This window comes from Drosophila miranda, chromosome XR, assembly GCF_003369915.1.
Source record: "Drosophila miranda strain MSH22 chromosome XR, D.miranda_PacBio2.1, whole genome shotgun sequence".
Classification (NCBI taxonomy): domain Eukaryota; kingdom Metazoa; phylum Arthropoda; class Insecta; order Diptera; family Drosophilidae; genus Drosophila; species Drosophila miranda.
Genome location: NC_046674.1, coordinates 28,616,239 through 28,637,941, shown reverse-complemented (window position 1 = coordinate 28,637,941; position 21,703 = coordinate 28,616,239). Strand labels below are relative to the sequence as shown.

Genomic DNA, 21,703 nt, shown 5'->3' with positions numbered 1-21,703 from the left:
GCCGAGAGCGGGAGAGCATTGAGAGTGGGCTTAATATTTATATTCATATTCATATTCATACGAGTATTCATTCACTTTTCCTCCATCTAGTTCTTCTACTACATATGTGAGTTTGTCTGACACACTTTCTTGAGCTATTCCGTTCTTCTGGAGCCTCTGCATCCGATGGCATGCCCCTGGCTCTGCCTTCGCAAAGAGCAGTGGGAGTGTCCCACTCAATAATTACCTTGCAGCATGGGTTAATCGAATTCCCAGGATGATGGCAGCTCTTCTGGGCAGGGCCTGCCATGTCCTGCCATGAACTGTGGGAGAATGGCGCTGGCAATTCGATTTGAGGAAATTGCGCATAAAAGTATGCAGTGGGATGCACTGCACCCGTCTGCCCGTTTAATTAAAATTGGAAAACACACACACACAGAGGTACACTTGTTTGCCCCACGTGGTACACACAGATCCAGAGAGAAAGAGAGAGAGAGAGAGAGATACACACAGCACAAACACTCGCGGATTGTTTACTTTTAATTGTATTAATTATTTTCATGTTGATTGCATTACAAACAGCAACAGAAAACAGAAAAAAACAGCAAAGACAACAAAGAGTCGTGAAAAGGGCAATTGGGTCAAACGGCAAGGGGTATTAGGGCAGAAGGTGAGGCTGCTGCAGTTCTGCGAACTCCGAGCGGAGAACCCGTAGGCCTCTGTTCCAAACTTTATGCGCGAGTGTGGCTGGTATGCTGCCGTTACAGGCCATCCAGAAAGCTGTTGTGCCTTACCTTCACAGAAAAACATACCTTGCCACAGAGCGTGCAACCAAAAAGAGAGCCTGAGATCACACACGTTGCTCGACTCATCCGTAAAATCCGTATCGTATCAATAGAATCCTTTACTGCCAAGCTGCTCCGAGAGAGAGAGAGAGAGAGAGAGAGAGAAAGAGAGAGAGAGAGGGTGCCAGTCAGGGCCTAGCCACACCTTTCATGCGAAACATACCTTGCAACAGAGTGTACACAAAGAGAGGAACCGAGTGATAGCGATGCTCGTCGACTCATCCTGTTATTGCACAGATTATTAACAAATATTTGATTTATGCAGGCGACAAACCAGAATGTAAGCAAAGGACTTTAGAGAGAGTCTGCGGGGAAGAGAGCGGAAGTACAGTCCATTGGGAATTGAGGCGCCGTGGGTGTGGCATAATTGCCGGACACATGAACCCCCAATCGGCAACACGCCCCAGCCCCGATTCTTTTACCCTTTGCCCAATCCCAGGGCGGAAATTGCACAAAACTTGTCCGTGCGGACATGAAAATTAGTCGCCAGCCGAGCGGACTCACAAGGGGAAGCGGGGAAAGGGGAAGGGAAAGGGTTAGCAATAGGTCCAACGGAAGAGGCAGAGGTGTGGATTACCTGGAGGCTTAGGCGAGAGGTGCAACACAACAAAAAAATAATGTGCAGAAAACACCAAATGCAAAAGCACAGCTTGTGGAAAAATTTACAATGTTTGCTCCGTGGTTTTCCCCCCTAAAACACACAGAGGCCCAGAGGTCCAAACGGGGTGTGAGGAGCTGAAGCGATGAAGGGGTTACCAACCTCTGCGGCGGCCTCATTTTATAATTGATTTTGAGGAAAAAGCGCTCAAATTTGTGGTGGTGGCGGTGGCTGTTCAAACGGAAACCGAAAAACAAACTAACCAGGAAATTGGTAGTGACAGACCATTGGGGTGCAGACAGAGAGACGCTAGAGGGAACAGGGGACTGGAGAAGGGAAATCATTGTGCTCCAATTATCCCTGAATCCCCATTAAATCCTTAGCCCTCTGGTGGCAACTGTAGAAGGATCTTTTGATCAGGGCTTCATACGGTATAAATAGAAAACGAGAAATGCGTGAAATAAGTACTATTTATTCGGCAACATGTGTCTCCAATGAAATTTCAAATGGAGTTTTCTCCCACGGAGTAGCTTAGTAGTTTAGGATGTATTTTCATTACTGATGGAAGTGATAATTGCAGAATCCATATAGAAATACATCTCCGGAGTACCTTTTTGTGACTGGCGATGGTGTCGTCTTTCTTCTAATCACGCCCTTTTTTATCTCTCACTCTTTGTGGTAGCACTTCCTTCCTTCTCTCGCTCTCCCGCTGTGGTAGCACTGTGGTTGGTGTCGCTTTGCATTTGCAGTGTTGCAAGTGCCTCCTGTGGACCACTTGAGCCGCGGCACTTGATGCCACTTTACTGAAGTTCTGGCGGGGGGTTGTGGGAGGAGGCTCACATGATTACAATAATTGCGTTGCTGTTTTTTTGCAGGCAGCTCTTTGTCTTCTTTCACGTCTCTCCCGCCCGCTCTCTCTCTCTCTCTCTCTCTCTTTCATTCATTTTTTGGCTTTCTTTTTTAATTAACTTAGGAAGAAATCAATAAAAAAAATAAAGCGCGTCATTCAAGGTCAGGTCGTGGAGGGGAGGGAAATCACATAACATTATTATGACAAATGTTGTCAAAAGAGAGAAGCGGAAACAGGGCTGGATGGGCTGGAGGGGTAGGCAATGGGCGTGGCCACTTGTGTTGAGGCCCAAAAATCGATCAAATAAGAGGCACAAAGAGACAGAGAGAGGGAACTATAGAGAGAGAGAGAGAGAGAGAGAGAGAGAGAGAGAGAGAGAGAGAGAGAGAGAGAGAGAGGAAGTAGCTTGAAGGGGAGATACGATAGAAAAGTGGAGCGTGACGGGCTTCGATTTTGTACATATTTTTAGATAGTTACCCAGAAAGAGGAAGGGTGGAAGAAAAAGGGAAGGGAAGGGAAGATAAAGACGAAAAAGAAAAGCGAAGGGGCATAGTTTTGAAGGTGGAGAGAAGAGGAAGAGCGGACTCCAACAGTTGACGCGTGATTGCATGACAATGTGTGTGGGATACGACAGCTGAACAGGACACATAGGATGCCACAAAACGACAGGACGCTGTACTGCACTGCATCCCTCGCCGTGCGTAAAACGTGGGACACACTACGTGACCACTCCCCAGATCTCAGCCCCTGGCCCTGTGTCTAGCTCTGGCTCTGGCCCAAAGCTCGACACGTTCACTCGGACAACAAAGTCGCGTTGACAGTTGCAATGACAGCAGTTTTAGCAGCAGCACAACCCCACCCCCAAAACCTGGTGCATCCAGAGGGTGGAAGAGAACACTGAACCCCAGTAAATCTAGTGGCATGAGGAGGGAAGGATTATGGGGGCTGGAAGCATGAGGAGCACTGGATATGTGAACAGTGGATATGAGGATCATTCTGTGTACCACATGTTAAAGAACCATTTCTATACGTTTCATATGGCGTGTACTCAATCATCGATTTTCGAGCAGAGCGAAGATAGATGGTTGGAAGATAGGCTTGAGGATCATGTTTGGGATACATATGGATTGCTGAGAACCTGTTTCATCGCCTCATTTGTGCAATGAGTCGTATACGAAATTATTGCATTTAAGAGCAAGGTTCAGGAGCAGTGAAAATAAAAATGAAAGGATGGCTGGAAACTGTGTGTTGAGAGACATTTCATTTCTGGGACATGGACTACTGATGAAGAGCGAAGCAGAGCTGTTTCAACATATCCCTTGTACCATGTGGCGTATACGTATTCTCATTGGAATGGGGCTGGATACGCCTAGTCACCGCAAATTAATTTGTTTTTTCTTGCTATAATGATTATCCAATCTGATCCAGATTCGGCAGTCTTTTTCGTCCTTTGTGGCGGCGGAACGGGACGAGGCCAAATTTTGAAACAAACTTCAGTGCGATATCCCAAGAGTCTGGATACAATATGTCGTTGCTCTAGCTCTTATAGTCTCTGAGGACATGGCTCAATCGACTCGGCTATAGATGCTGATCAAGAATATATACACTTTATGGGGTCGGAAACGCTTCCTTCTCGGCGTTTTACCCATTTTCCCCACAAATCGAAAATACCCCTATACTCACTAGTGGGTATCGGGTATAAAAATCAGCAACATTGCTACTGCTACTTTAAGCTAACTTTCAAGCTTCTCCGTCAGAGAGACAAAGGGAGTGAGTGCAAGGGCAGGGAAGTCAGCCACTGGAAATTTTTGAAGCACAAACAATGGGAAACATGCTGGCTATGAAAAAAATGGGGGGAAGGTGTCGCAAAGAGTTATATTCCAGCAGATCTTGACGGGCATCTCTTCTCTCCCATCTCTTTTGACCGTTTCCCTTTCCTGGTTTTGGATGCGCATAGAAACCAAGGTGGCGTATACGCAATCATCGATTTGAAATAGAAGCAGCAAACGACCGGCTCTTTCGTTGGCGGTTGGTGGTGGATGGCTAGCTGCGGTGGCTAGCATCCGTGTGCGGGGCTTGCGTCACCAATAAGCACACACACCTACACAGAGAGACATTAAAAATGCTTTTATTGCAAATTAATTGCTTTGAAGTGCACTGCGAGGCAGAGGGTTTGAGGCGCGTTTGAGCCGCCCGCAGACCATGCGACGCACCCGTGGTCAGGCCACATGCCACATGCCGCACCCCACAGCCACTCTCTGCCGCACAGACCCTCCACCTGCACTCCTCCCTCATTTTCGGGAGGGGCATGGCTCACGTTACACTGGTTTTCAGTTTAATTAGTTTTCGTCGCTTTCGTCGGGCTTGAGTTTGAGCTTGAGTCCGTGCGTGTCATTAAATTTGCAATTTAGTTTTGCCATTATTCTAATGAGGAAAATGATGGTGAGAATGCTACGAAAATGCAAGGGGAATGGGGGAAAATTTCTAATGAGCGAGCAAACCGAGAACGGAATAGGAATAGAAACCCGAACCGAAACCGAAAGGAACTCCAAGCGAAAAGATGGTGGTGGAAAACACAGCTCTCTAAATGAGTTGACCTATGGCCTTCTTTGAACCGTCGTGAAACCTGAAAGGATTTGATGCCTAATTAGTTGCGAACTGTTTTTGCCGTCCGATAGCCATTCGCTCTAATTGGCCAACAAAATTCCACCTGGCCACCGACAAAATTGAAATGTTCAATGGGAAATTCATGAGCTGGAAGCGGACTGGGAGAGTGGAGCATGTAACCTGCCCCCTATCTCTCTCACACGGCGTGGCTTAGCAATAAAAGGTATTTATCCGCGTTGATCCCAAAACACTTTTTGGCTCACAAAACTTTTGGCCATCGCCAACACGAAAATAAAAACCCAATTTCCAAGCGGCAATTTCATGAATTTTCTCAACTATTTTGGCAATGCCGTAAAGAAAATAGAGGTCGGTCCCATATCCCCCATATCCTTAGCCCAATCTCCCGTCCACCCGCTCCAGCTTTTCGGTTTACTTAAGAAGTTTTCAGTTCTTTCGAGAAATCAGGGGAGTAACCGATTCATGGAGTATCCATTGGTTGATGCACACATGAAAGAATGGAAGAGGGGCACTCTGGGATGGGCTCACAGAGTATTCCTCGGGTCTAGGGCATCCATTTTAATGCGCACACGTGACTACAGGGTACGAGGATGCCAGGGTACAGGAAACCGTACACACAGAGGGCACAGGATGTTGTGGCATGGCGATGGACATGGACAGCCATGAAATGTATTACTCCGCTTTGGCAGGCGCCTATTTTCGCTTGCACCTGAAATGCCAGACGAAAATGTTGCTGTGCAACTTTGCCACACACACATGCCGCATGCCTACACATGGTCCTCCTTCGAATGTTGGATGGCCATAAAAATGGCTTATCCTCGTTTCATTTAAAGTGAAATACAATTCGGCTAATGCAATTGGCACACGAATAAGGACGGATGGAAGGATGCGGACGGTGGATGGTGGATGGTGGTTGGATGCCGCCTGTAAACACTCACGTAACTTAAAGCCTTTCATTTTGATTAACGTTTCGGCTTTTACCATACTTGCAAAATGGTTTTATGGCCCCAGAGGGAGACGAAGCCAGAGGGTCAGAGGGCCAGAGGGCCGGAGGGAGGAAAAGCAAAAGGAAAACCTCCGGATCCCCGGTAGCTCCTAATTTTGCGGCTCAGCCGTAGGAAACTGCCGACCTATGCATGTCTGAGACGGAGACTCCGGCGGTGACTCCCCGACAACGTGAAAATCATGAAAATTAATTGCCAATCTGGGTCGGGTGCCCGAGCCCCACCCCCTTCGTGGCTTCTTCTGCTGCTGAGCTTGCCACAAATTAATGTGCCGCCATTTTGAATATTGCACTGTCTACGTCTTTAGGTCTCTCTCTACTCTATACTCTCAAACCTCTTCTCTCTTCTCTCTCTCTTTCTGTTTCATTCTCTGTTTCTGACTGGGTTGGTGGGTGGTGGGTATGGTATGCAAATGATTGCCTCAAACTCCCAAAAAAGTCCAACAGAAGTCGGTCAAACGGAAGCTTCTACGTGATTCAGTTGACTTCAAATCCGAACACCCACGAAAGCCACCTCCACTCCACTCTCTCCTTTCATTTTCTCCACTCTCTTTAGCTAATTTCATTCAAGAATGGAATCCACTTTGTACTTTTGTATTTGAGTTTCTGATTGATTTGCCTTCATTTGCCAAACTTCCCCCGTCGTCTCCGTGTTTGAGTTGAAGAGAAGTTTGGTCTAGAGGTGGCAATGGAACTGCGGAGGAGCCTGATGACTTACCACAGGCAAGGAGGAATCACCAGAGTGTACCAATCCGCGGCAGCATGTGCCTTAAAAGGTGACATGGAGGCCAGGAGAGCTATCGGATGGAATCAGTCTATGCCACTGCTTCGAGCTTCAAGGGGAAATATCCCACAAGAATCCCAGATTGGTACTTTGAAGACGGTCTTCCTGTGTGCTGCCTTCAATGGTCAATTCTTCTTTTTTTTCGATTATCATCCATCAGTGCGCCTTGGGTGGTGGGATCTTTCCCATAGCTCCTTGGAACAACCGCCTGCTGCAAATAACTAATTACCTGGCTCTCGCGCTCAGGTGGCGGCCATAATTCATGTTGCGCCTCAATTATGGAAGTCACCGTGAATTCGACGAGAGCCTACCCCCCCTCGTGTGTCTCCACCAATCTCCCCCGACGTCTCTCGATGTCGCGTTCGATGTCCCTCTGGACGAACATGAAAATGTACTCGTAATTAATTGCCAGCTGGCATTTCTCTCAAAAATCCCCATCTGCGCCAAGACAGGAGGAAACTTTCCCTTGTCAAAACGGAAACTGACACTGAAGTTGGAACAGAAGTTCCATAAGGACTTCGAGCAGAAGAGAAGACGGTGCAGACTGCATGCTGGAGGCTGCAGAAGGGACTCCATCTTTGTGTTTCTGTATCGTTCTCTTGTATCGGGAGGGAGTATCGATATTTGCAATTGGAATTCAATCAGTGGCCATAAATTCGATTTAGCATGAGGCATAAGTATCTTTGAGACAGCAAACATTTTGCTTTGCGGCAGCAAGGTCTTGCCTTCGCATAAAATTGCAATTTTGATTCCGTTTTCAACCATTTAAAATATACATATTTCTGTAATTTTATGGCAGCTGCTGCCCGTGTACCACTCCATCACTCCCCCACTCCCACCCTCAGTGGCTGTGGGGTTGTGGATGCGGTGGGGCCTTGGAGGTGCCACAGCGTATGGCTATGTCGTCGTGTGGTGGTCGCCCTGGTTGGCCATTTTTCCTGCCGCTGACTGCTGGCTGCAATTTTCGTTTTGGCGCATTTGCGAAATTAAAAAGCTTCTTGCATCATCATCATCACAGTCCCCATCCTCAATGTTCTCATCCCCATTATGATGCTTGTGGTAGTCACCAAGTGATTTGTTGGTCGCATGCCAAGTGAAAACTGCGATGGCAATGGCGACGAATCACACATGTTCTGGGAGGGAGAACGAGGGAATGAACGGATGAAGGATGAAGGATGATGGGGGTTTCGGTTAGCCCTGACTTTGAGATACCATAGTATTGCCGGAGATCTGCAGTGGGTATTCTGGAATAAAACCTTTTGCAATGAAAATGTAGAGATTTTGGGGCAAGAGGTTGCATTTTGTTTCCATCATAATCTCTATAGAAATTTCATTCAACTAGGGGACGACGGCGATACCCGAAGAATGCTTCTTAGAAGCGAACAAACTGCACCAAAAAATCCTTTCAAGCAGAATAAACACTTAATGCGTTGCCAACATACTATACCTTGTGCCTCTTAACACTCACCGCTCTCTAGATTTTCTGGAACTGCTGTCCAAACTGTAAAATGGATTTATTTTCCTTTAGTTTTTGCCCCAATTTATTTATTTATTTACTTCTCGCTTCATGCAAAATGTATTTGTTATTTATTTATGCTTTCCCTCTCGCCCACTCTCCTGTGTGCCTGGGTAAAACATAATCTCCACTTGGCTGCCAGGCTGCCAGGCTCCCAGGCTCCCAAGCTCCCAGGCTGCCACACCCCATCCCGCTCTCTGGGAAAATGGCTTATTGATTGGCTTGTGCATTAATTGAGCGTGAAAAAAGTTTTTTAGTGTGGTGGCTGGATGGAAAATGCACTTTCGCGCTTAATGGCATTTTCGCTTAAGTTGTGCAAAAAAGCAAAGCATACATTTTGGGGTATGCCGCAAAGAGCAAGATGCTGTCATTATAGAGGGGGAAAGGGGTGATAGACGTGGGGATGCAACAAGGGGAGAAAGAGATGTCGAAGGCGAGAGAATACATGAAATTTTCAATCTACTGTCCCACCCAATTAATGATGAAATGGTGAGGATGACAGGCGCCCAAACACACCACACATGTCCTGTCTCTGTGTGCCTCTCTCTCTCTTGTGTGTGTGTGTGTGTGTGTGTGTGTGTATGTGTGGATCCAATTTGTCGCCTTGCCTGAGAAAATTGCGAAAAATCGTTGACAAATTGCATTCGAGGCGCCTCATCTTCTGGTTTTTCTTGGGTCCTCCTCCCTCCTATGGCTCTTTGGCACTGACTTTTTACCTATTTTTATGCCCGCATTAGCGTCACCTTTCCCAACCAGCTCTCATCCTGTTCTGTCCCGTTGCTGCCCCACGTTATACCGTTGTTCGCTGTTCAATACAAATTCATTTCATTTCAATTCGAACTCGATTCAATCTAGGATCTCGATTCACCTCAGGACTCAAAAAGACGTTCTTCAATGCGCTTTATTGCCCTTTAGCCGTGTCAGAGAGCATGTGTTCGTGTGGGTGAGTCTGTGGCAGATAAGAGTTGCCCCAAGCAGCAGACGCCCCATTGTACAGAGCGAGAGGGAGAGATATTGCAGGGCTCTGCTTCACCCGTGGCATTCAACGTAGCCATCGCAGTAGTGAGGCATGAAATTGGAAATCCATAATGGCCCTTCGTGAACGAGCATATAAATGTGGATATGCCACACTTGCAGCAGCACCAGCAACAGCACCAGAAGCAGCAGCCATCAGCCATTGTGCACCTTTTTAAGGAGACATTTGCTGCAGATGGGGTACCGAAGCTCAAGTTGAAGGCAGCATCTGGTTTTGGTTTGGGGTGGCGCTGAGTCCATTCAAGTGTCCATTTTGCAGTCATATCAACCATTTCCTTGGACAAATACAATATAAGATTATAGTTGCTAAAGTTTCCAATGAATTTCACATGTATTTTTTTGTATTTCCTATGAAAATACTATTTTTTCGGTTCAGAGAATCTTATTGTTATAGAAAAGAGATGTTTTCTGTGGGAGGAGTCCATAAATAACCATCAAGTGGAATATGTTTAATCTGCCCATCTCTTTTCTAAGATATGAGAGATAAGAGAGATTCCTAAGTCTTCGAGACTATAAGAGCTAGAGCAGTAGGATTTTGGGATATCACTAGTGTGTTTCATGTTCCTAATAGCCAGAATAAACAAAACAAGTTGAAGGGCACCTTTCGTATGGCTCATTGAACACCTGGCTTTCGCAGGGCCATGCCGTTTTTAGTGCATACTTTTAGGATGCAACGAAAAGGAGCCCCAGGTACCAGGAATTTTTGTACTTCAGCTGGACTGGTTTGGACTGCTTTCTTGTTCATTTTTCTATATTTTCTGAAGAGAAAATTGTGTCTGAAATCTGTTTAATCTTTTGATGCATTGTGATGGAGTTTTCTACGGAAATTGAATTATCTTTAAGCAATTATGTAATCAATTCTGTAATTCCGATGAATTTTCCGATAAGTGGATTTTTGCATTTCGGTTTTGTATTCGATTTCCATTGATATTTCATTAGTTTGTTAAGTATTCAAATAAAGAGTGCACACACATCAGATACTCCCACACACAAAAAGACAAATACAGACACACAGTTATATGTATATGGAGATACAGATACAAATGGCAGAGGCATGTGGAAATACTATGTGCAATTATGCAATTAGTGGCAAACAATTAAGAGGGTGCAGCTTTCCGGGGGGTAGGGAAAGTTTTCCCACGCACACACAAAGACAGAAAGAGAGGGAGAGAACTATAGTGCGGGGGGCGTGGCAATGGGGCAAGGTAGCACAAACAAAATGGTACTTAATTAGCTGCCGCTACAGTTACCATTTTGCAAACGACAATTACAGAAAGTTGCAGAAACGCAAATTGAATTGAGTTCGAGAAGAGTGAGGCGTAAGAGGGTGGATGGTGGAGGGGCTAGAGGGAGGTGTTGCTGTTTGCAAGACTCTGCCACACCTCTCCTTCCCTCGGATGCTGTAGGTTCAAAGCAAAATGAACTGAAAATGTACACAAATTTGTGTATCTGGCAGATGGATTATTTTTAGAGTCATATTTTTTCTTCTTTAAACTTGAATTGCGCCGGGAGGCAAGTGGCATGGGGCAGCGTCAGCGTCAGCGGCAGAGTACTCCCCTCTCTACCCTTTCTCCCCTCCCCACAACTCTCCCCTCATCCTGTCATTCGCAAAAATCTTCTGGCTTTCCTGCCATTCCTGCCAGAGGTGGTGCGGGGGGGTTGCCGCGGAGCAAATGCAAATTTATTTTTAGTTGCTAGTTGCTTTCTGCCGCGGCAGAGTATGCGAGTTCAAAATGTTGCAGTTGCAGTTGCCGCTGTGGCATCAGACGGCGCGCCGTGGCGCGTGTTTTTTTCCGCGTGTGTGACAGGCCCCACGTCTCTCGTGTGTGTCAGAAACGTTTCATATATTTTTTGCCATTTGTTCGCTGTGCGCCTCAATCCCTTTGCCCCACACACTTCTCTTCCTCTGCTGCTGTTTCTTTGCTGTGGCAACCAAATCGAACGAATATAAACAAACCCTCAGAGGAGGAGGCACGTGACATGTGGCAGGGAGATACGATATTCAGCAAAAGAGCTGAAGACGGGATTGCGACCTGTCCATTCCTTTCCATTTTGCTTCATTCCGCACCATTTGTTCCCATTCGCCTCCCATCGTTCCCTTCTGTCGTTTCCCTCTGAATCCCCTGTCATTCAATTTTCGTTGTCGTGTGTAAAGTGTTTTGATTTATGCACCATGTTTTCATGGCGGCAGGAGAGACTGGAGGCAGAATAAAATCCTAGATTCACACTGAAATTGGAATGCGAATTGTAACCACAGACCACGATTCAGGTTCCTGTCTCTCTGCCTCTCCTGCCCCTTCCTCCGACTGTCAGAAGCAGTCGAAAATATTCGTGGAGGACCCCGGGGTGCATCCACAAAGGGGTGCACTTTGTGGCGGGGAGGCGGGCAGTGAAAGTTCGTTGATGGAAGTCCTGCGGAAGTACTATCTCCTGCCACTCCTGCAACCTTTTCTCTTTCACTGGTTTTTCCATATTCGGAGATAATAGAATTTTGGGGATTTCATTTTTGGGGTATGCCCCATACTGCCACGTGCTGCAAGTGCATGCTGCTGTTGGGTGCGAAAGGGGGCGAAAACACATTTATGAGCAATTTATGCAAGGCCATAAAATATGGAAAAAGAGTTCACTATGCCACAATCTCTTTCTGCTGCAATCTTTTCTTCCATACATACATATGCACATATGTACATGCGTCTCTCTCTCTCTCTCTCTCTCTCTGTCTTTCTTTTTTGTCCAATCTATAGTTCTCCCTTTCTACACTATACATCTCCCTCTCTTTATATGTGCACATACATAGGTATGTGTATTATGTGAATCGATAAAGTGACATAAATTATGCGAAACTCGCTCGCACTTCTACCTGTGCTGCATCCTCCTGTTTCTGCCTACTGCCTCCTCAAGCCTCTTATTTCTGCCCCACCCAGCTCATCCTGCCTCCTGCCTTGCTCTGTCATGAGTGGTGTGTTACTGCAATATTTATTGGAAAATTTGTTAGCTTCGTTTGTCCTCCGTTACCACAGTTTATGGCCACTCCATGGCTCCTCCATCCAATTTTCGCATTTGTATTTTCATATTTCAGCAGGCGCATTTTCCCGCTGTGGTATGGCCTTGCCACATGTCTTGTTTTGTGTCCACTATACGTTGTCCTCTGCCAGGGTGCTGGTGGTGAAGCTATAAACATTGATTAGCCATTAGGGGGAACAAAACACTTCAAAATATATATTGCGCATACGTCATGTGTGACAGGAAAAGAGCAGGCAGGCAGGCAGGCAGGCAGGCAGGAGAAAGGCAGAGATGGGCACACGGAGACATGCAGAGGAGGGCTGGAGATGGACATGACTCAACAATGAAAATTGGATTCAAAGTGAGAGGAAGAGAGCAGGATTTAGAACGGGGATTGGGAATTGAACTGTAGCAAATGGCGGACGCAATGACGCATCAATGCCCACGGCTGACGCAATTCTCGATTCCTCCAGCTCCTGGACATCCAGACATCCAGGCATCGGTCGAGCATAGGCTTCGCATTGCATGAAAAGCATGAAAAGCAGCTGTAATCATCCGAATAGAAATCTGTGATAAAGCAGCTTTAAAGGGGCGGAATATTAATTATTCTTTCCATTTCGTTTGCCTAGTGAAACTTGCCGAAACGTTAAAAGTCGAGGTATATGTGCCGCGTCACTATAATACCTAGCACTTTGTTTTCTATTTATTGAAAATGTACCTGTGTAAGTCACCCAAAAACATGACCCCTAAAGCGCTTGTAAGCGAGGCGTTCAAAGAGCCAAACGATAGGTGCACAAATATCAGTGTAGTCAAACTCTGTTTATCGATCAGCACATTGATCAGCTATCGATAAGGCGGCTATCGCTCATCAATTAAAGGAATCTTTTGCGCAGCAAAATCCTCTCCCTCTCTCTCTCTATCTCTTCATCTCCATTTCTCATCAGATGAACGTAGTAGTAGAAGGTCCTTCTATAGCATTCTGCCCCTTGCTACTTCCATAGTCATTGTCTTGCTGTCAGAGTCCCTTTGCTGGAAGAAAAGTCTACTATCAGCCAATTAATTACAATTCTTATCGGCAAATACATATCAGTGTGTGCGCTTTATACACTCTCTCCTCTCGTCCTGCCCGAGTATATCAACAACAACATCATCAGCGTTGTCCTTGTTCTATATCTGGCCCTGTGTCCGTCCCGTCGTGGGTCCTCTCATCAGGACACGTTTCTTATCGGTACTGGGCAATCAGGCGCAGCATTGTTTTCGCCATTGTTTTGCGCTTCCACATCCACTCTGACCTCTCCACACATACCCATGCCCCTCAAGCATGCATCCTCCACCATCATCCGCCCACTGCTGTCACAACAATGGACTCCGGATATCCGAGGGCTTTCTTCTGCCTCCTACGCCTCGGACTCTCTCCGGCGACTCTCTCTCTCTCTCTCTCTCTCTCTCTCTCTCTGTTTTCTTTACTTTCGATTCCCTTTAATTGTTATTGTCTCTTGAGTTTTCCTGCCACGCGGAAGAAGCGGAGAAGAACTGTCTACCACTCTTGGAGGGGGTGTCCTTCAGCCTTCCTTCTCCTCATTATCTCCATACTGCATTCTTCATCCTCTATCTATCCTCTATCCTCCATCCTCTATCCTCCTTCCTCTTAAAGGAGCCAACCAGCCATCCATCCATCCATCCATCCACTTGGCTCAATGTGCAATTAATGAGAGCAAGTGCTTAATTTCTTTTTAATATGTTTATTTATGCATTTCCAAACATTTAGCCCTTTTTGCAACACAGCTTCTCAACTGTGGCAAGAGCGAAGCGGAGATAGGGATAGAGAGACAGAGACAGAGACAGAGGACACAAAGGCCTGAAAAGATGCAGGCGGCATCATTCGTTTGGCTGTGCAAACTTTTCAACGCGCTTCTCCGCCGCGCGGCTTCAAGGGTCGTTGCAACAACAACGGCAACAACGACAAGTGGCTTTTTTAGCTACATCAAAATCAACACGAACCCCAGACCAAGCCCCCATGCTCCATGCCCCGTGCCCATGCCCAACGCGACGACTCTCGAGTGGCTTTTAGTGGGGGCGCCGCACAAAATTATGCAACTATTTTGTGCCAACAATCGAGTGGCAAGAGTGTCACAAGGAGGCATGGCATGGCGTCGTCATATCAGCAATCATTACGTTGAAAAACGGAAGCGGCATCAGATAGATGAAATGACATTGCATGCCACACACACACACACACACACGCTCAGACAAACACAAAAATAGCTACAGGCACACACAGCACAAAGCAGGTGTTCGTGCCACACACAAGAGGAGTCCTGAACAGGTGTCTCTTTTCCATCCTTCTCTTTCTCTGTGCCACGTTTGCATTCGATTACCTGCTCTGTCGGGTCTGTCAATCGAATGTGGAGTGGAATGATGGTACGTGGAATGTGGCGAAACCACAGGGAAGGATATATGCCTGCAGCAGTTGCCCCACATGCAGTAGTACTGCCACATTGTCACTGCCACTTCCACATCCATTACCACTACTGCCTCAGGGAAACTGAGAGAAAGAGGAAAATTAACTGAAATCAGCGCCAATATAGGCAGTGCAGGTGGCCTTCAGGAGGCACTGAATGCCAGAGCCAGCCTTTGGGAGAAGGATCTCTTCTAACTAATTGTTTAAGGGTCTTTTGCCGAAGGATCGAATGGTAGATCTGGAACTCAAGACAGATGCCGTTTTATGAGCTAAACACTTGAGCTGGAGCTGGAGCTGGCGACTAGTTTCTGGTGTCTGGAGCTTCAAGTCCGAAAGAACAACCCGAAGAGGCAGGGGCACAGAGAAGCAAGGCTTAAAACGGAATCTGTTTCTGAGCTCAGAAATTAAATATAAATAAATAAAGCAGGGGGGCACAGACATAAACACGTTGGAGGCGAGGCCCTGCCACACTGGATTGGCACCAAGCTAAATTGAAGTCTCACTCACAGATATCAACACATAAATATTAAATGAAAGAGCACCAACAACAGCTCAGAGGGAGAAGGGCAGTTGGATGGAGAGGCATAGAGTACGACTACAGTGTGACTCAGATTCTGTAGCCAGTTGCCACACACAGCTTCCCCCAGCCCATCCATCCATGCAGCGTCTGAGTGGCTTCATTCGCTTGATGATTGCTCAAGAGACTGGGAGGTAGATACAGAGAGAGAGAGAGAGTGAGGGATGGGCACTTCCTCTCATACACACACACACACATATATATATATATATATAAATATATATGTATGTATGTACGCATATTATAGTACGTATAAGGATATATATATGTATGTATATATATCCTGGGCGCCGCATATCCTGGGCGCGCTTCCTCATTATTTTTGTGCAATCGCTGTAGGCGCTTTTGACTGCCGTCTGGCCCCTGTGCCTCTGCCCCCGTGTCGCTCACTGTTGCCTCCTCCTTTATGCTGGCGCCCTTCCTTTTCCTCGTTCCCTCTTCTTTCCTTCCTTTCTCCTTCTCCGCACAATGTCCCTGCCTCTGCCTGATCCTGTGCTCTGTATCTGTGCGGCGCTGACTGTAAAAAAGTGTTAAGATTTTACATTTTTATGCCTTGAAGTTCACTTCTTTTCTCTTTCCTCCTCCCGTCGCCTTTTGTTGCTGCTGTTGCCAGCCATTTGTGCCGCAAATTGCCGCAAAGATACAGAGAGCGGGAGAAAGAGTCATGAGAGAAGGGAAGAAAGAGAAGGGTGGAAGGTGGTAGTTTTTGGGACACAAAGGAATTTCGCAGGCAAAGCTGCTCGGAAAGAGAGAGAGAGAGCTCCTCCATTCATCTGGAGCCAGGAGCAAGTAGCAGTATACCAAGGATCATATGAAGCCATTTTCCATTCAATGATATTGCAACATATTTGCGACATGCCACCCAATCTGCCATCTGCCATACCAGACATTTTTTGAAACCAGACACCTCTTAATTTGCATCTGTCGGACATGACGGCATAAAAATGAAAGTTAAGCACTCATTAAGGTCTCGTTTTGAATAAGTTATTCATGGGATCATTCATGGGAGCACAGGGAGAAAGCACTGAAGAATGTACAAGAAAGGCGCAGGAGGATGGGGAACCAGGAGTCAGGCGGCAGGAGCCTTATTGTTCATTAAATTTTCCAAGCGGCTTACGAGATAATTTAGAATCTGTCAGATGCGAAGGAAATTTAATTCCTAAAGACTCATCTTCAAAAGGGAGCGAAGCAGGCTCCTTAGAGTTATTCGATAAATTAACCTGCCTCACTGCCTCCTGAATCCACACTCTTTTCATGCCGCGTTGCATCGACATAAATGGAAAACTTTTGCCAAACAGAAGGAAAAACTATGGAAAAACAGAAAGAAGGGGCACGCTAATGATGCAGGTGCAGTTGCTGTTGTTGCAGGGAATGGGGTGGGGTCGGGTGTAGGCACTCTCTCCAGAGAGCAGTTTGCATTTGTATTGGCGGTATACCATCCAACTGAATTTTCTTTTGTTCGGGAGCTGTATGCCTCCACCGATCATGTGGCACAAACACTGCCCAGCAAGAATCGAAGACAATGAATATTGTTTCAATTTTGAAACCGAAAAGATCATCCGCTTAGTATAGCCGCACAGCAGAATTAAATATATCAATACACTACTCTACTAAGTTAAGTTTTAAGGATATTCTTCGTTGATAATAATTTTTAAATTTTTTCCTAATAAATACTGTGCGACAAAATGAAAACATTAAAATTTACTTTGAGTTAAGTGCCCCCACAAATCTTTGTTTTAATTTAAAAACTGCGATTTGGTGACATTTCGCCCTCTCATAATTTTGACTCAGCATTTGCAGTGCTGATATCTTAAACAATCGATGGATTTATGGATGTATGCTCCTGCCTTCTTAAGTTATTGAATGCCATTAATTCCCAACAATAAGAGTTACCGATCATTCAAATTATCAAAAGAATGTTAAAGGTGTGCACTTTTTAGTAAATAAAATCCATTGCATAGTGTTATTAGTGATTTGTTTGCATAAATTCATGCATCAGAGCCAATTTTGTTGCCTAGTGTTATCAGCAGAATCCATCATTGAGCGCTGAGCAAGTTGTGAATATATCCACGCAGCGATTAGCAACAGAATGTACTATTTTCAGAAGTCTACTGAAGTTTACATATACATGTATTAATATTAGGCCGACAGCCAAACCCGTAAAGTTGTAATGTTCCCTGAATGGGAGCGCCGAATAGAATGACTTAATGCTTGATAGTCTCCGCCCTGGTTCTGAGAAACATGCCAAGGAGCACATGTCTATCCGATTTCAAAGGTCTCGGTCTAAGAACGTTACATTTTGTGGCGGCAGGTAATGCATTATCGCGGGCTCTTCCAGCGTTTTCCCAGACAACATCATGTGCACCTTCTTCCCGACATTTTGGACATGTCGCATTTCGGAGTTGTACGAGTACAAGGAGCACAATGGGAATTACATATGTTCTCGTAGCTATCAAACATTAATCAGTGTAATATAAAGTGGGGTTGACTTACAATTATTAGTAACTTATTTCCTTGGGAATTGATGCTAGTAACAAACTAAAGTCGAAAAGTAGCACTCCTATGGCCGTGCACCGTATAAGCAATAAATTTAATAAAAAATGGCAAAGTTGAGAAAACTTTTAAAACGGTAGAAAACTTAAACTTTAGCTCAGTATATGTATCTTTAGGTGCAGCCATTGCATAGCTAGAGCACCGATATTTTGTATCCAGTCTTCTGTGATATGTTATTGTTACAAGTGTATTTCAAAACTTCGCCCCTCCCCTTTACTCCCCCACAAAGAACGAAAATCTGTGGCATCCACAATTTTAAAGATACGAGAAAACCAAAAACGTAGTGTAGTATGGTTGATATATCTGTCATACTCTATAGGTTTTCGATCGTTTAAAGGAGAATCCGTTTCTTTTGTGGAATGGTGAAGTTATGGAATGATGAATCTGACAGAGTATCAAACGCTACGAGTCACGAGGATGGCCTTCATCCTCCCTAGCAGTTCTATTCAGAACTTGCAAATACTCACGTCGAAAGTGGTTGATGATGGAAGAGGAGCACTCTGCACGGGAAGGTTGGGGCGATTGCTGACTTAATTTGTTGACCAAATGACATAATACACAGCTGGAACAGTAGCAGCATTAGGAGGAGGTGGCAAAGTGGGATTGGGATTCGGATTAGGAGTGAGAATGGGCCCAGAGCACAGTCTAAACAAATATCAAAAGGCGACCGGGGTCCTTGTCCATCGTGGCGTATGCGTAATGCGACCTCGCTCTCTCTGTCTCTCTCTTTAACCCTGGCTGCTCATTTATCAAAAACTACTGAGAGCTAACTACTATTTGCAGATACTGTGCATAAAATATTACACAAAATTAATGCATAAACTAATATAAGGCTTTAGGGAGGACGACTGGAGGACGAGGGCTCCCCCGCAAGTGATGGATGAGTGTGCTGTCGGGAGGGAAATACCATGACGACCTTCTTATTTCTAGCAGAAACAAAAATATGTTTTGAATCTGAATCTGACAATTTGCGTGGTATAAAAAGATACATTCTGTGGCATAAATATATGAACAGTTAGCACCCGAAACCCCTCTTCCATACACATAATCGAATTCTAATAAAATAAACAATGCAATCAGATTCAGATTCTATTGCAATACTCGTTGGTATTGGTTTCTGGTTTGTTCTTTCCGGCTCTCTAACTTTTTCCCCTTGTAACCAATTCCTACTTTTGTTTTCTTATATGCATATCTCTTATTCTTTCTCTTTGTTTCTTTTGCAGGATTCCTCTCCTGGGACGTATCTGACTGCCACGTCGACTTGGAGGAGGAGCTCAATACAATAACACAACACGCGCCCGAGGGCGAGGAGGCCCGTCACGGTAAGTCTTCCTTTCAGATTTTTCTCCTTAAATATGTAGCCTTTGAAGGGTCCTATCAATCGGTAGGAGTATCCTAGAAGTGGCAGGCACCACAGTAAGCCCGTCGCTTCATCGAGAGTTCATCATCAAAAGAGCAGAGGCTGTGGCAAATTACAAAGTTATCCTAACGAATTATTATGACAATTGTCTTTGCAAACAGCAGGCATCTACAAGCCATAAGCCATACGCCATACGCCATAAGCCATAACGAGGAGGGTTGGGGCCCCAAAGCGCAAGGAGTGGGGCAATGGGGAGAGCGAACCAACAATTGAATGCACAAAAGCCAACGAAAACTCAACGCTTTAATGCTTTCATGCTTTTGTTGTTTTGTTGTTTTGTCGTTCTGGCTTTTGTGATAAATCCAACGAGAGGCTGCATTTTCATTTGCCCCAAGTGCAACAACGCCGGCAACAACATCATCATCAACATCATTATCGACAGAGGCAAAATGGAACAATGAGGCAGAGCTGGAGCTGGAGCCAACGCTTGCAGAACGCTTGGGGCTTGGGTTGCGGGCGGGCCTCTTGGTCGCTGCTGCTGTTGTTGTCTTTGCGGATTAGTCTAAAACGTTGTAGAAATGCATTCAAGTGGCTTCCAGTGCATCGACAGTGGGAAAGCCATTCTCCCCCTCCCCCTCCTCTCTTCAATCTTCGTTCTCCACTCTTCACTCTTCGCTCTTTGCTGTCATCTCTCCTCTGTTGGCTTTTGTGCCGCATTGTTTGTTGTTTGCGCACTTCGTTGAGTCCTGGCTTTGGAGATGATTACCGAGACAGGGACTCCGACAGCTGACGCAGAGATTGACTGAGATTCGAATCATCTATTGATTGGCTCTTCTGCAGACTAATCTGCCTGTTCCCTACTCCTGTTTCAGGGGGTTTTATCTCCTGGTTTGAAGTATCACATTGGAGTGTAATCAATTTCAGAAGGATAATGCCTCTTATGGCCACTGATTTTTGTAGATAGACATACTCATCAATTCCATTTAATAATAATAACTATGGATAATAATATTCGTGCAATCTTCCCCTGTGGATCCATCGCTTGTCACTTTCTGTGGTTCCATCTTTGATTCAACAACCATTTTGAGTCTGATCAGATGACTCTGATAGCTTTCCCGAAATGGAGCACCCGTCGTTCCGCTTTAAGATTTCAAGCGGAACCTTTTCCTTGAGACAACGCTTTTTAAAACATCCCAATGCTCCAAACAGCAGGGAACCAACTAAGCAGAGCAGAAGCCACAAAGTACTTACGGCACTGATAAGGTGTGTTTTTGGGGTGTTGCCTGCTGCTGACGCTGCTTCTGATGCTCTGACGTTGAGGCGTTGTCCCTGAAGGACATGCTAAGTGCAACACCTGGGCTCAATGCGCTCCCATTCAGCCGCGCGGACAATGGCATGGAAAAAGTTGGCAGCGCCAGCGCTTTTTTTTTTTATTTTCCATTTGCATTTGCAATCGCATTTCGTTTCGAAACTACTCAAACAAAATTCTCAAGTGGCGCTCGCCTCAGAGCGCCGCGGTCCAAGCCCAATAATGATGGTGCAACGCAGCCACAGTGCTACATGCCGCACCAAGCATAACTATGGACATAAGCAGAGCCAAAGGCAGAAGCAAAGCCAGCGGCAGAGATCCTGAAGGCCGCAGGGCGAAGGCTCTTGAGGCGCGATTGAGAATGCACAGAATGCATTCGCTTCAGCGAGCGCTTTGTGCTTCGTCTGGGTGCTCCTGGTCCTGGCGCAGAGCCCTGGTCCACGATTTGTCCACCGTCGTGCGTGCTGCCTGTCATTGTGCGGAGTAGGAGGGAGAGGAGGAGGAGGCACTTGTCAGAACAACTGCCAAAGGAGATACTCGTGTACTTAACAGGCGACAGGGTAGAAGTGGATGGAAACTTTTCCAGCAATTACAAACATTCGTTAATAAGCGCATAATTCATTTTTTATAGCTTTCGTTACTCTCCTCCAGCATCTATGGCAAAATTTAAGCCCCACAACCATCAAGTTACATGTTCCCGACTTGCATTCTCTCCTGTAAAAATTGAGTTTGACGCACTGTTTGCTTAAGTTTGTTTGTGAGGCGGACAGGAAGAACTTTGAAACTCTGCGCTCGCGCTCTAAAAGTGCTCCTCATCCAGATAACGTTCCCTTGGGTGACCCCTCCTCAATGGGTTTTGACTCTGAGGCTTGACCAGAAACAAAGGTGATTGATTCCTTGAAAGTTTTGCGGCTCCCGCTTTTGGTACCTGTTTGATCGCCACTCACTAGGGTTCAAATCTGACTCACTACTCATCTTGCCAGTCGCCACTCGCCACTCGCATTTCTGCAATCGCTAGACACAAGAGACTTCGCTAATGATGCTTCATCAAATTTGACTTTGTTGGAACTTCCTTTACTAGGCTGGGAGATAGAAAGACTGCGGCGCGAAAGCCAAGGAGCTACATGGTTAGACGTTTTATTCACTCGTCTCGTAAAACCGTCGTCTCAAAACACTCGCTACTCTTTGGTCACACTCGCTATTCT

General features: G+C 45.8%; 1 protein-coding gene across 6 annotated transcripts in view; it reads left to right on the top strand.

Annotated features, from left to right (window-relative positions):
- LOC108152805 (microtubule-associated protein futsch) overlaps positions 1 to 21,703 on the top strand; it is a 55,872-nt gene that overhangs the window by 6,226 nt on the left and 27,943 nt on the right. For all 6 annotated transcript variants that reach the window (XM_033387738.1, XM_033387739.1, XM_033387740.1 and 3 more), the window contains exon 3: positions 19,053 to 19,151. In XM_033387738.1, the coding sequence (XP_033243629.1) occupies positions 19,053 to 19,151 (99 nt within the window). The remainder of the gene's footprint in view (positions 1 to 19,052; positions 19,152 to 21,703) is intronic.